Source organism: Phycodurus eques, chromosome 6, assembly GCF_024500275.1.
Source record: "Phycodurus eques isolate BA_2022a chromosome 6, UOR_Pequ_1.1, whole genome shotgun sequence".
NCBI classification, from domain to species: domain Eukaryota; kingdom Metazoa; phylum Chordata; class Actinopteri; order Syngnathiformes; family Syngnathidae; genus Phycodurus; species Phycodurus eques.
The window spans coordinates 24,886,037-24,900,268 of record NC_084530.1 but is presented as its reverse complement, the minus strand read 5'-3'; the positions used below and the strand labels follow the sequence as shown (position 1 = coordinate 24,900,268).

At 40.4% G+C, this 14,232-nt stretch overlaps 1 protein-coding gene across 3 annotated transcripts in view; it reads left to right on the top strand.

Moving 5' to 3' along the window:
- npnta (nephronectin a) overlaps positions 1-14,232 on the top strand; it is a 53,206-nt gene that overhangs the window by 24,535 nt on the left and 14,439 nt on the right. The window contains exons 4-7 of one of the 3 annotated variants that reach the window (XM_061680106.1): positions 2,107-2,190; positions 7,908-8,027; positions 11,334-11,453; positions 13,889-14,023. In XM_061680106.1, coding sequence (XP_061536090.1) covers positions 2,107-2,190; positions 7,908-8,027; positions 11,334-11,453; positions 13,889-14,023 — 459 coding nt within the window. Of the gene's footprint in view, positions 1-2,103; positions 2,191-7,907; positions 8,028-11,333; positions 11,454-13,888; positions 14,024-14,232 lie in introns of all 3 variants that reach the window. The other 2 variants (XM_061680105.1, XM_061680107.1) reach the window with 2 other exon arrangements.

The following is a 14,232-nucleotide window of genomic DNA, read 5'->3' as shown; positions in this document are numbered from 1 at the left end:
ACTCTGCAAACGCAACACAGGAAATGTTGAGCACTTACGCCTCACACACGTGTACCAGATGGGCTGGATTTTTTACAAAACGTCATGGGCTGTTAGATAAGAACTAAATTATCTCATTGAAAACCATGTGCTTAAATACTGTGCTCCCTACCAACTGCTTATGACTTGGGTCAAACATTTTAGTATTATGTAGTATTTTAATGATTTCCCTACAAAGGCCTACAATCGCATTCAGCCTCCCTTAGAGCCTGTCATTATGCATGCCGAAATGCCTTTTTTTTACCCCAAGTCCTATCTTAGTATTTATACGACTTCCTTTGCTATTACTGTGCTCACCGTCTAGATGGGATTGCATATAAATGAATCGTTAAACAAACGGCTGTCAGGATCCTCCTCCAGATGCCTGCAAGCATTTGAGGATTTTAATCACACCGCGTAAAAAAACCTATCACCACGATAATCTGTGCCGACAGTTTGGCGTCACGGACCGGTGATAGAAGCGAACCTTCTAATTAGATGATTATTGCGTGTAGGTGACTTTAATGAGGTTGAGTTGAACCCCTATTTAAAGACTTTGCTGGAGGCGCCATGTCTCCACCTCCATCTTGAATGTGGCTTTCCAAATCCCTGCCTATTGTTTACAGTCAAACACCTGACAATGTTTCACATATATGGTGGGCCAAAAGTTACTTACTTACTTAACGAAAGAAGGAAGAATGGAATTTGAAAGGATGGATAGATACAAGCAAACAAGGGTGGCGTGAAAGGCGCGAAGGGATGAAGGTAAGAAGGAAGAAAACCTTTCCTTTTAAGAACAATAACTTTTTGGGAACTGAGGAAACAAATTGTTGAAGCTTTGTCGGTGTAAATCTTTCCCATTCTTACTTGATGTACATCTTCAGTTGCTCAACAGTCTCCGTTGTCGTATTTTGCATTTCATAATGTGCCACTCATTTTCAAAGGGAAACAGGTCTGGACTGCTGGCTTGCCAGTTTAGTATTTACACTCTTTTACTACAAAGCCACGCTGTTTTAAAACGAATTTGGCTTGGCATTGTCTTCCAGAAATAAGCAGGATGTCCCTGAAAAAAGACGTTGCTTGGATGGCAGCATATGTTGCTCCAAAACCTTTATGTACCTTTCAGTATGAACGGTGCCTTCACGGATGTGCAAGTTACCCATGCCATGGGCACTAACACAGCCGCATAAAATCACCGATGCTGACTTTGGAACTTTACACTGACATTGTGACATAGTTTTCTCAGTTTAATTCAAGTACCTGCCCACTTGGTGTTTAGTACCTACCCACTCTGCTCAGCTAGATGACAACAGGGCATTTCTAAGTTTTCAGAGAGCGAGTTTCAGCCGCTGCTGAGCCGTTAAAATACAGTCGATAAAGTATACAGATGTTATGTTTTACAACAATACTTAAGTTGATTAATAATTTATGCTATAACAGTTGTGGATGGAATAGCGAAGCTTGCATTCATGACACTCCTGTCACTCTTACAGAACAGCGACCTGGTTAATGCGGTGTAAAAATGCTCTTTTTCAGGTAGTATTCTCTATATTTGGAATGATGGAAACTAGTCACTTTCCACGGGTGTTTGTGTAATCATTGGTGTCCAGAGCAGTCAAGTGTAGCACTATCGTCTTCCCTGTCCATACAAACAGGTGTATGGTGCCCGAGGAGAACATAGTTTGACAGGGGGAAAGCAGAATGCCTCAAATTCCTCGGGCTTAAGCGTTTGTCGTCAGGGTGATGATTTTCTTCTTTAAATGGAAGTAGCGGTCTTTTAGCCTCCTGATGCGCTTTACTGAAGGATGGTACAAATCCGTAAGATACTGTAATTCCCTCAGATCCTACTACAAAAAAAGGAGTGGATGAAGGGCTGGCAGGAGAAAGAGACCACTTTCTCCCAAATGGCCTTCTTCCATGTGCATTTCCACAAGTGTAATCCTCTTTACTGCATAATGTTCCTCTTTACTTTCCAGGAATGTGGCGGTCAGAGGTGTTCTAATCCATTGCCTTCTAATTCTCTTGTCCCTCCACCACTCTCTTTTAAATTACCTTCTTTCTTCCTAAACCATCTTCTTTTGCAAGAAGAACAGCTGGACTATTTGACTCCACCGATGTGGTCCAGTCACCTACCCATTTATCTACCGGAGGACCATCATCCGGTGACGGAGGGTGAGATTTATCTTTCCGACGTGCTGCATGGTGAAGGAGTTGACGTCACTCCCCATCTCTACCCCTAAAGTCCCCTTCTTTGAGGGGAGGTCACAAGAAACATCAATCTAGAACCAAATTAGAGGAATGCCCGCATGAAATGCAGAGCATGTGTTGATCCTAAGCCTTCTCCTTTGTCATCTTGCGCTCCTTAAAGGCTATTCTCAACCCTTGGATGCCGCTTGCGACCACTCCTTCACCGTTAGAACAGTGCCTGGAGAGCTAATCCTTGAGAAAAGGAGCCCATTGCTGAGATGTTTGTCTGTAGGGAATGCAGCACGGCATACCTCAGTGAGACTTGTTTCCCCAGTAAATGACTCCACTTCACTTCCAACCACATGGCAAACACCTTATGATGGGCATACACTGTGAGAATTAAGACAGATTATAGCTCAACTCACTTTCGGTATCTGTTTTCCAGTGTAGTCGGTATAAGAAGTAGTACGACTGTTGGTTGAATTTGTAGTACAGTGAACCCTGCCTATTCTCTGTTTGCTATTCACAATTATTTTTCTATGAAACCTATGTTTGGTTATTCGCTGAAAAACTGTTGTGCTCTTTCTGTAATTCTCAAAGATGCCATAACAAGGCACCAAAGCCCAGGATAATGGGAAAGTAGTAATTGTTGTCATGGAAGAATGTTAAAGTGATGCATCTCTACTGAGAGACTAACATCTTTGTATGATGGGGAGGAGTTTGGCGAGCCTTGAACTTAGGGAGAGTCTTCACTGCATGTGATGGTACTTGGATACTTGAAGATTTGAAGAATGATTTTTAATATAGATATTAGGTAGAAATGGTCCTTAAAAGCATATTCCTTTGTGTTTAAGGAATCTCGATAATGAGTACATACACCTGTATGTATGCATTTAAGCGTTCCTTTAAGTTTTTGGCACAATCATGGTACAGAAAGTTAATAAAACAATTTATTTTTGTTGTTTCTGTTTTACCATATCCTTTTTGGCTGCTTAGTCATGCAGTATTGTGGATCTGTGTGCCTTATCATGCCAGAAGAGCATTGCTGTGAAACACAAGTGTTTGATATACTCCCTTTTGTTATTATTAGCATTGAGATATTTATTGGAAATGTAGAAGGAGGTTTGAGAGGGAACAGACAAAGATAAACAAGCGAATGGAACTAAAAACAACAATCGTATAAGACAACAATAACATTGTACGGGAGTTAGAATTTATCTGTATCTGAACTGGGAATGCACCCCGTAAGAAAGGGACGCGATGAGTAACAAATACTGGACAGGACATGGGTAGTGAGCTACCAAGAAAGCACTGCACCTGTGAAAGAAGGGATGCGGCAAGTAGCAAATAGGGAAAGGAAAAAGGGGTGAGTTGGCCAGGCAATGCTACACCGTGTGAGGAAAGAGACACAACGAGTAGCAAAAAAGACAGGACAGGACATGGATTGTGAGCTTGGTAGTGTTACTTCCTGTGAAGGAGGGACATGATGAGTAGCGGATGGGACATAACAGGAGCAGGCCAATACCTTGGACACTGCGGTGAATTGGGATATGAAAACAACACTTGTAAAATGGTACAGTGTATGCCCCCCGCTTTAGAGCTTCACCACCACCCTCCAGCCGTGAGGTATCACACTTGTAGACTTTTCTCTTTGTCACTTGTATCACAACCTCTTAGTATCTTATTCTTTTCTCCTCAAAGGCTGTGTTTGGCATGTTCTCTCCATCATTATTGGGGCAAAGGCCCTTTTAGATTGGCTTCATTCTTTTTTTGAAAAATGACAACAATCCTGAAAACTCACCAATTTTTGCACACTGTGTGCTGATGAAAATCTATGTATCATAGGGATCTCCAATGTGATGCTTCAAACAATAGCCCCCCCCCCCCCCCTGAAATGTAGAAAAAATATATATTTATATAATAATTATAAATGTATATACATTTAAAACATAATAACAAATTATTGACATGAAATTGGAAGGACATGACTGTCATAACAGGATGCAGACTCATGCCCAAAATTGAAAAGAAAGTCGGTCATTTTGGTTTGAAGCAGACATTATAGGCAAATTGCAGAGCTCATATTTTGACAAATACCTACGAAATGATTTGCCCAAATGAGCCCCAAACAAAAGCAAGTACTGTATATTGGTCATGTGGTCAAGGTTTTCTCACATAGGCAGAGGATGGCGTCAAAGTTTAACGATCATTTAGAGCAGTGTTTCTCAAACTGGGGTCCAAGTGCAGTAGCTAGGCGGTTTGCAAAATAATTTGCATTAAGTTATTACGTAGGCGCATTTTAAAAACTGGATACCCTACTTATGGTTAATGACATGCCAATAAAACAAAAATAATAATAATTCGTCCCTACCTCAGATTTGGGCCAATTAAAAGCTCCGATATGATTGTGATTTATCACATAAATCTGACATCCCTGCATGATTTAGCTGCTGGGGTGGAGTGGTTTGAGAACAAAAAGCATATTTTTTTGAGAATATATTCCTATTTTTTAAAGCTGTGTTTTTCTGAATAAAAAGGTTAATGGTATGAGAATTCAGTATTTTTTAAATCCACTGGCTAAAATATTACTTTCTTCTCTCAAACGTTGACATTAAATGCATAATATTATGACTTTATTTTAGAAAAATACGACTTTATTCCTGTAAGATGTTTTTTTTAAAATCCTGACAGTCTGTTTGTTCTTGTAAAGTAAAATATTTTTTTCTTTCTCGAAAAATACAACTTTATTGTCATTAATCATTTTCTTTCCTCAAAATAGTGATCCGTCATTTTACAAAACAAAATTCCTCAAAAAGGTTTAATTCCTATAGCAACCAGGGGTACACGTGGTGTTTATGTTTAACTGGTGGAAGGGTTACTAGGGGATCCTTTGAAAAATGTCTCCCCTGAAACAGGTACCTGTCCCCAATAAGTTTGAGAATCCCTGATTAAGAGGATTTGCCATTTAAAAAAAAAAAAATAATAATAATAATAAAAGTGTTGCAAGGGTCCGTTCAACATTGTTTGCAGCTTTAGTTTCAGTTTGTTTTGAGCTCGGTTTTCAGCGCCACGGGCAAGCAAAGACCCCGCTGGACGGCGTCGCTTTTGGTTCTCAGTTGTCACAGTAATGAGAACACCCGCCGTCAGCTTTGCAAGAAACGCGCGTTCCTTCGGTGGGCAGACGGCGCTAATTAAAAAAGTGAAGAGTGAGGTTTTTATTTTTGACGTGCATGAGTGTGCACAGGTGTAGAGCGTTAAAGATGAAGCTGTTAAATGTTTCCCACTGACAAGGGCAGGGCAGCGTTCATATGAAAGTGCAGGTGAATTATTTTAAGGGCTTTAAAAACATAGGTGTTGTGTGTGGCCCTGCAGTATGATTTATTATTGGGAAAATATGACCTGTCGTTGACCTGTTACTATTTGTTATACAAATAAAGCAGTAAAGTTCTACTCAGTTTTCTCATGCAAGCCACGAATAAGGGTGCAAACAAAATGGTTGCTCATGCTTCCACTGGTCAACTGTTTCACTTATTGTAATTGTTTAAGGAGTTTTACTGAGATTTGACAGAAACGTCACTGTAACTTAATGAAAAAAAAATTATTTCAGGCACTTTGAATTTTTTTTTTTTTTTTTTGCTTTGCATTTCTTGCGACTGATATGGTTGATGTTTGCTGAAATGCTGCCCCCTATGTGTTTGGAGTGCAGACAAGGAATGCATTCCACAGCTGCATTCAAAGCTTATGCCAACTGTAGTCACCCATTATGCAGCGAGGCTTTAGCAAGCTGCTATTAATAGATGTGTTCCATCATATGTCCAAATGAACCCATGGTTTACTAAATTTAGACGGTATGCAGAAGTCCCACCAACAAAGCACTGCGCACGTGTCCTTTACAAAGCATTCATCTGACCCGAACACCTTGTGATGATGGAATCTATATGAGCCCATGATACTCTATCCTAGATAAGACTAATTTTTTTTACTGATGTCATGGAGACCACTGTTGATGTTCTGTTTGCTCCCAGTAGATCTTGGGACTGCGTACACTTTGTGAGCATGTGAACTATCCCCTTAAGCTCTTCTTATACGCTCCATAGAACTGACTGAAGAAAGCTAATTGGCTCTCCCTTTACCAAATCTGCTGAAATAATAGTCTTAAAATGTAAGCCCTTTAATTAATGGAAAAATATCATTATGTACTTCCTTGTTGGACCTGTGTGTCAATGTAAGTTATGTTCAACAAAGAATCCTCACAATGCAGTTTAAGTATTGGATCTGGGCAAGATGCAGAGGCTAAGTCTGGCAGTTTTATTTTATAAATGTTTTTAATATACATATTTCTGGGGTTGAAAAGCTCGGCTTTATTACATAATATAGCATTTTGAGGGAGGAACTCAAGAAATATAGCCCTTAACGGATATATACACTTTTCTACCAAATCATGTCAGGAGGTCATGCTGGTTTGTATCCAAGTTACTGTAGTTCCTCACAATATTGTGTGTGTCAATGTCTATGAAGCCATCCCCCTTAAAAGCCACTTCCCCATCTGCAGTTGAGTAATTAAAGCCTCCAATGCAATTTACGTTTGTAGGGCACGATTATGCTGCCAGTTCACTAAGGAGTTAAGTTATCAGGCCTATTAGTCCCACCTGTGATTTTTCACACTGGGAAATGTCAAAATCATCCTCCACCAAGTCACCCTGGGGGCCGTTGGCCATAAATAAGGAATAAAGCTGTCACATTTGCCTGGTTAAAGCATTTAGGAATCAAGCGTAAGAAGAAAATGAAGTTGTATCAAGATCGTTTCTCAGCTCGGTGACAGGTACAAAGCAGCAATGCCAGTGACGCGATTGCAACGAGGGAATGAAGATTTATAAAGTTATTAGCTCCACCTGTGCTCCAGTTGTCAAGAAGACCTAGTGAAAAAACCGACTAATTCTTTCTGATGGGCTTTTTTACACGCCCTATGGGTGGCCTGTCAACATGAAAGAAGCCAAGAATGACACACTGCTTCTATGAAAGACAGCTGGATGGCGTCCTGGTGAACTTGAGTCAGCGGGATTTAATAACATCTATCCATTACATGCAGCTCGGTTTGAAAAATTCAGTGAATTTTCGGAGTTGGAAACTTTCTATGCGAAGCAATGGAAATAATCCAGCAATCCCGCCCTAAATTAAAGGTTAGCTCTTAATAGGGAATTTAAATATATAGTACCTGAGTAATATATATTTTAGCATAATCCTGACTAAAACAACCAGATTCCATGCAAGTACACTTGAATAGGAAAGTTTTACTTACAAATCTGTTGAAATGTAGGATTTTAAGTTGCATTATTGTACATGGATGTCTGCTTATGACAAAATACAATGTTTATATTTGGTTGAATATGATACCTGTCCATTCACGCTTCCAATATTTTAAAAGTTCCCTATCTTAACTTCCTAAGGAAATTTAGCAGATATTTACCGGAGATTTGATTTGCAACCTCCTTACAACCCTACTTGTCGCTGACTTTCTTCCTTCCTGTCGATGGTGAACTTCGAGGGCATGTACAAACATGTCGTCGTCCCCCCCCCCCCGCTCCTTCTCCACAAACATAGACAGCTCCACCTGAGTAGATCCAACCTCTTCACCTCTGCCCACCCTGACTAATTTCTGCTCCTCCCTCATCCTGCTTATGCCGTCCCCGTCTTGTCTGCAGATTTGAACGAGTGCGGGCTGAAGCCACGGCCCTGCAAACACAGGTGCATGAACACCTACGGCAGCTACAAGTGCTACTGCCTCAACGGCTACATGCTGATGCCCGACGGCACCTGTGGAAGTAAGTATGTCTCATAAATGTGAGGCTAGTACAATATGTATCTGGGATAATACAATACAATTTAAGCAATCCCAGAAATTACGGGATAACCGCAGCAAAGTGGACAGCAGCACCACACAAGAATATCCAAGAACTGAACAAAATGTATGCATAAATTTACATCAGCTACTGACAGCTGAATTCTCCATGGAAACTGTACCTAAATACTGTAAATGCTATACAGTACTTTAGATATAAAGAAATCAGTGATTAGCAGCAACAATAGTCAGCAGCATTGTATGTAGTGAAACAAACTGTACATGTATTAAAAAATACTTATTCAATACCACACTATGCATATGTTAATGTATATACAGATTTCAATGTCAACAAAAAGTACTGAGTACTAAATATATACAAGTAAATCTGAGCAGCAGTGAGAATAGTCATCAATGACTCAGCATGGAGCAAAAATACTCTACCAGAATGTGAACAAAAAAGCAGATATAGTCAACAGAATTTTATGTAGAAAAAAAATTAGGTCTCCAAAAATAGCAGCTGAAAATTAACACCAGCAGTATTAACTCTGACAATTATGAATAATGATGTATAGAAATTGAATGCTTAAGTATGCATACTATACTGTGCTGTATATGCAAATGTGAATATTAACAAAAGCAGCACAGTTAGTCTGCAGCATGACGTATTTTGAATAACGCAAAAGTCTTGTCTATGTTGCCTTCTTTCTTGATAAATCCAATATGTAGCTCAATTTAGTGCAAAAGTAGTGGTAGCAGTGTTGTGTGTAGATCAGTAGTGCTGTATAATGATTGACACATTAGACATTACAGAGATCATTTGAGCAGGGTCTGAAAAGCTGACACAGTACAATCAGATCATATAGGAAAGCAGGACTTCGAAAAGCAGCTCGTATGAGGAGGTAAAAATAAAAAAATTAAAAACTCTTCTCACCGAGGCACTGTCCTGACTGAGATTGTTAGATTGTAATCGGTATAATATTTCCAACACAGTGTGTTCGAATACAATCCATCCATATAGGAGTGTAAGAAACCCAAAACCTTTAGGGACAATGCAATCTTATTGGCTGCCCTGTGGTGTTTCGCAGCAAGGTAGTAGATGCCTGTGCATGTCTCTTTATAAATTCCGTCACATCGCTGAATAAACATTCTCTCCTCGTGTTCTTCCACCTGAGCCTCCTGTCATTTCCAGTGTCTGAGTTGTTTTTTTTCAACGCTAACCACTTGAGGCTGTGTTCTGAAGTGCTGCGTGAAGGACGGTATTAGAATTGTCTTGGCCGTTTGAGCTCTGATCAATAGATAGCGCAGCATTTAATCAGCCTGCTCCACCTTCCTCAAACTGCGAGACGTCGACAACCGCTCTAGCAGAACAGGCCTGGCTTTTCAATTTTCTCTTCACAGTTAGAAGTTATTGAGATGACATGAGCAAATTCCATTTGATCGTGTAATCGTTTTGTAGGGATTCCATGCTTTTGATGTGGACACTATGGACCAACAACGTCGAAGCTGATGTTGACGATGGGCTGGAAAATAGTCAGTTGTAATTATAGATTAGGTGTAGGGTAGATTAGATTATGTTGTAGGCCACATTTCAAACCACTGGGCCACAGCTGCCCTGTTAAGTGTTACAATTTTCTGACTGAGAAATTAATCCAAGATGCAGTGCTGAAAGCGCCAAATGCTAGGCAGTAGATAAAAATAGAATCTATTTAGAATCTATGGACAGACAGACTGATGATTCGGTAGGTAGGTAGCTCGGTAGGTAGGTAGGTAATTGGATGGGTATCTTGTTAGGTTAATAGGTTGTTCATTCAGTAGTTGGTTGTTGGTTGTCTTGTGGTGCTGATAAATGATGGAGAGGTAAGTAGGTGGTGTAAGTAGATAAGTAAGTCAACAACCAATACATTTGCGTTCGCTCACTGATGAATGAAGTATATGTTGATAGTTTTGGTTATGGTTAGTTGGAAACGGTTGGTTGGTTTTTTGATAAATTCACGGATTGATAGGTGTTAATATTAGTTGGTTGATCGACAGGCGGTCATTAATCGTTGTCCTGAATGATGGATAGGTTGGTAGGTACAGTTAAGGTTAGTAGTGGACATTCTGAAAGTTGTACTGATAAATAGGTTTGTAGCTAGGATTAGTGTTAGGGCTAATGCAGCAATTGTTGGTCGACTGTTAATTGTACTGATAAATGATAGGATAGATTGGTCGGTTGGTAGGGTTAGTCAGTTAATGGTTGATCGACGGTTGATTGACAGTCAGTCAATGGTCAGTCAACAGTCAATTGACGGTTGGCCATTTTCTCTGACGATTGACTGCAAGGTCAGTAGGTAGGGTTATAGTTAGTTTTCAAAAGTCTGTCTACAGTCGGTCAAACAATCAGATAAATAATGGACAGACTGATAGGGTAAGGGCAAAGGTTAACAGTTGATTGTTAGTTGGTTAACAGTTGGTCGGTCATACTGATTAATTATGGACAGATAGATTTGTAGGTAGGGTTAGCAATAGTCAGATGACGGATGATCGTCAGCTAGTCAACAGGCAATCATTCTGACAAATGATGGATAGGTAGGAAGGTTATTCTTGGGATTAATCATTTACAGTCTCAACGGTTGGTTGGTCACAATGCTAAATGATGGATCGGCTGGTAGGTAAAGTAGGATTAGGGTTGGTGTGTTGATGGGTGATTGACAGATTATTGACAGTTGGTCAAGGCTCAATCAACAGTCAATTGAAAGTCAGTCTGTCCATTCTGATAAATTACTGATAGGTCTGTCTGTAGGGTAATGATTAGTTGTCAACATTCGGTTTACATTGGGTCGATCGTTCAGCTAAAAATGGATAGGTAAGTAGGTAGGGCTAGGATCGATTGTCGATTGTCAGTTGGTGAATGGTTGGTTGGTCGTTCTGATAAATGGGTTAGTCATCAACATTCAGTGGATGGTCAGGCATTCGTTCTGATAAATGATTGGTGAGGGGGGCAGGTAGGAACGGTTTGTGGCGATAGTCAATTGTCAGGCGGACAATGGAAGGTTGATAAATGTTGGATGAATGAGTATGTAAGTGGTTAGGTAAAATAGGTAGAGAGATACAATATGTAAGTAAGTTGGTCAAAGTCGATAAATGCAATTGTGGTTTGAGCACAGTCGGTCTGTGAAGCACAAGAATGTAACAATGTCAGTGTGTTTTGTTCCTTTGTTTGCGCCCCACAATCAACCTTATCCTGTGTGGGATAGTCGTGAGAGCACTTTCTGTTTGGGCTGTTTTTTTCCTTTGTAACTACCAGACCTTCGCACTTGCGGCATGGCCAACTGCCAGTATGGCTGTGAGGTCCTGAAAGGAGAGGTCCGATGTCAGTGTCCGTCGCCAGGGCTACAGCTGGCTCTGGATGGCAGAACCTGCGTGGGTAAGTAACGTCACCGTCTTTATTTACCTCCTTTGGCTTGAAAGTTGAGCCGCTAGCTGCTCCTCCCTCTGTAGAACGACTCAAGCAATACATCACCAACAGGAATGCTGTGTTTTTCTCCTGGGTTCTGAGAGAAAACATTGTTTCATTTCTTTTACATAGCACGGCATATAAAATAATAAAAAGGGATTAGTAGAGCAGAACAGGCAGCAAAAACAAATCAGATCTGGACGTCCTCCAAAATAAAGGCCAGAATTTTTCACCACAGCATTTAAAGAACTTGATCAAGAGCTTGAGCTACCCTACCCTGTTCTTTCAGTAAGTTCCCCCTGACTAGTTTTCATTTCTGCCCTACGGCCCCATATAAATTTCGGGTTGGGTAATTGTAGGACACGGAATGGACATCAGTCATAAAGACAGGGCGAGGCGAAGCAAAGCCTGCTGCAGGTGTTGCATGGGATGAGCATGAGCAGCTTCCCCTCTCAAAGCTTTTACGGCTGGGTTTTATGACGTCCCTGTTTTGTTTCAGGAGAGACCGTCCACCAGAGCTCATGACAAAGGTCTTTGTTTCGATGGTTCTATTTGGCAAAATTGGCTGGTTCTTAGCATGTGAACCTCAAAATATGAAGTTTCTGGCTTTGAATTGTTGAACGTACTCCCCTAACAAAATGTATGTTAGCTTCAGTGAAGACTCTTGATCAATGTTGTCTGCCTCTTTTGCTGAATTTACACGACATGGTTTAAGTGACACAATTAGGATATGATAAAAGATGTCATAATACAGGGGGCAAATGCATTAAATGCCCTGCCCTCAAATCGGAAACAAGCTCTCCAGATTGTAAAGAATGGATATCTGCCAATGGGACTGCAACTTAACCAGACAGATCATATCTACCCCGTCAATATGAGCCTGACGGCATAGATCATGGATATTATTCTTGTGGCTCTGCCTAAGTGCCTTCTCACTCTGGGAAACCACTAGCCACAGTGGCTGGTAAGCAAAAAAAGTTAACTTCAAGTCCTGATTATATCATTCTACCCATCTCTGTAGGCTTTAGCATTGTAGAACCTGTCTATTGAGGCATGAGATGTTCCAGAATTAATATTTTATGCCTTTTGTTGTTACAGTACTCTGCAAGCTCGACTCCCAGCAAATCTGTCACAAATGCTAAGCTATAGGTTAGCAACGTGGAATCTTCTAAATTGTTTACTTCTGTGATGTTGCTGCCCAATGTTGGCATATTAATATTATGAAGTTGTGTGCAGTGCTCCCCCTCTATAGCACAGATTCTTTTATGGAATGTATCTACTTATGTTGTAGAAATCCCTTTTATATTGGGAAAATTTGCAGTTCTTATTGCGATTGTTTTAATGTATTTTTTGCATCTTTTTACATTACAGATTACATTACAGATTCAAAAACAAATTAAAAAATTAATGCACTAAAAAGTCAATATAAAATAATGAACATTTAAGCAGCCGCACGGGATTTACATTCTCTTTCGCTCTGATTGGCTGCTGATTACATCATACTGGGCTTTCTCGGATAGAAACATGTTCAGCTTTGTTTTAAGTCCTATAATGGCCCTCAAGAATCCTACATCTTCGAAGGCTTCTGGTAATTAGCCTAAGCACCAGAGGAAGATCCTGACCATTCAGGAGTTGATAAAACCCCTGGATATGATTCGAAGAGTTATGCTGCCGTTATATTGAGAGCGCTTTATTTCCATTCCATAGCAACTGGCTATGGAAAGCCATATCTTAGGCATTACAGCCATCTATGGGTATTCACAGCACCCAGCTCTCATCAATACTAGACAGTATTTTCTATATAATGTGTTTTAAAAAGTGTGTTTCAGTTTCAATGTGTTTAAAGTGTGAGGAGGGGTAAAATTAGAGGGAAGAAATTTTTATATCGTGACTTTGGGTCTGGAACGTATCTCCCACGATAAACGGGGGTTCACTGTAATGCATTTTGGGTGGATGTTTTCAGGTGTTTTGTAAATGTAAACAAAACAATTCCAAATATGAGTCACCTAAAAATACATGTAAATAGACAAAAAAAATATTGCAGGATAAGTGGTTCTGGAAAAGGATGGATGGATGGATGGTAAGATTGACAAGGGAGGGTTGAAGTTCAAGCAGAAAGTTGTATACGAGAGAGGAGAAAGTGACAGGGGCCTCACAGTGGTAACAGGAGCTGTGACTCTTGGCACCGAAAGCCACACCACGAATATTCTAAGAACAACATGTGAGGTCCATTCCCAGACGAACCCAGAATACAGTCACTCTAATTCGGACTCTTTTGTGGCTGCGTGATAACATCCTCACGTCTACAAAAATGAGACGCTCGCGTCATTGAAAAGAAATCACAATGAATGTCGGGTACGAATGAGTAATAGAGATCATTTATCCTCTTGTCGCCACTTTTGCAGACGTGGATGAGTGTGCGGCCCGGACCGCCGTGTGCCCCAGGTTCCGGAAGTGCATCAACACATTCGGCAGCTACATCTGCAAGTGTCATGATGGCTTTGACCTGCAGTACATCAACGGGAAATACCAGTGCATCGGTACGCGTCACTCACATTATTGTTCTGTAATAGTGATAAGGTGGACATTGGGATCGCCAGCACATTCCAATGCTTGTCATCAGTCATTTGGTAAGGATAAAAATCTACAAATACGTCTATAGTGCACCATACCATAGAATTGGATTTATCAAGCTGTCCATCACAGAAGCATTAATACAGTCCGTTAATTCAGTTGTAGCTAAGGCTTT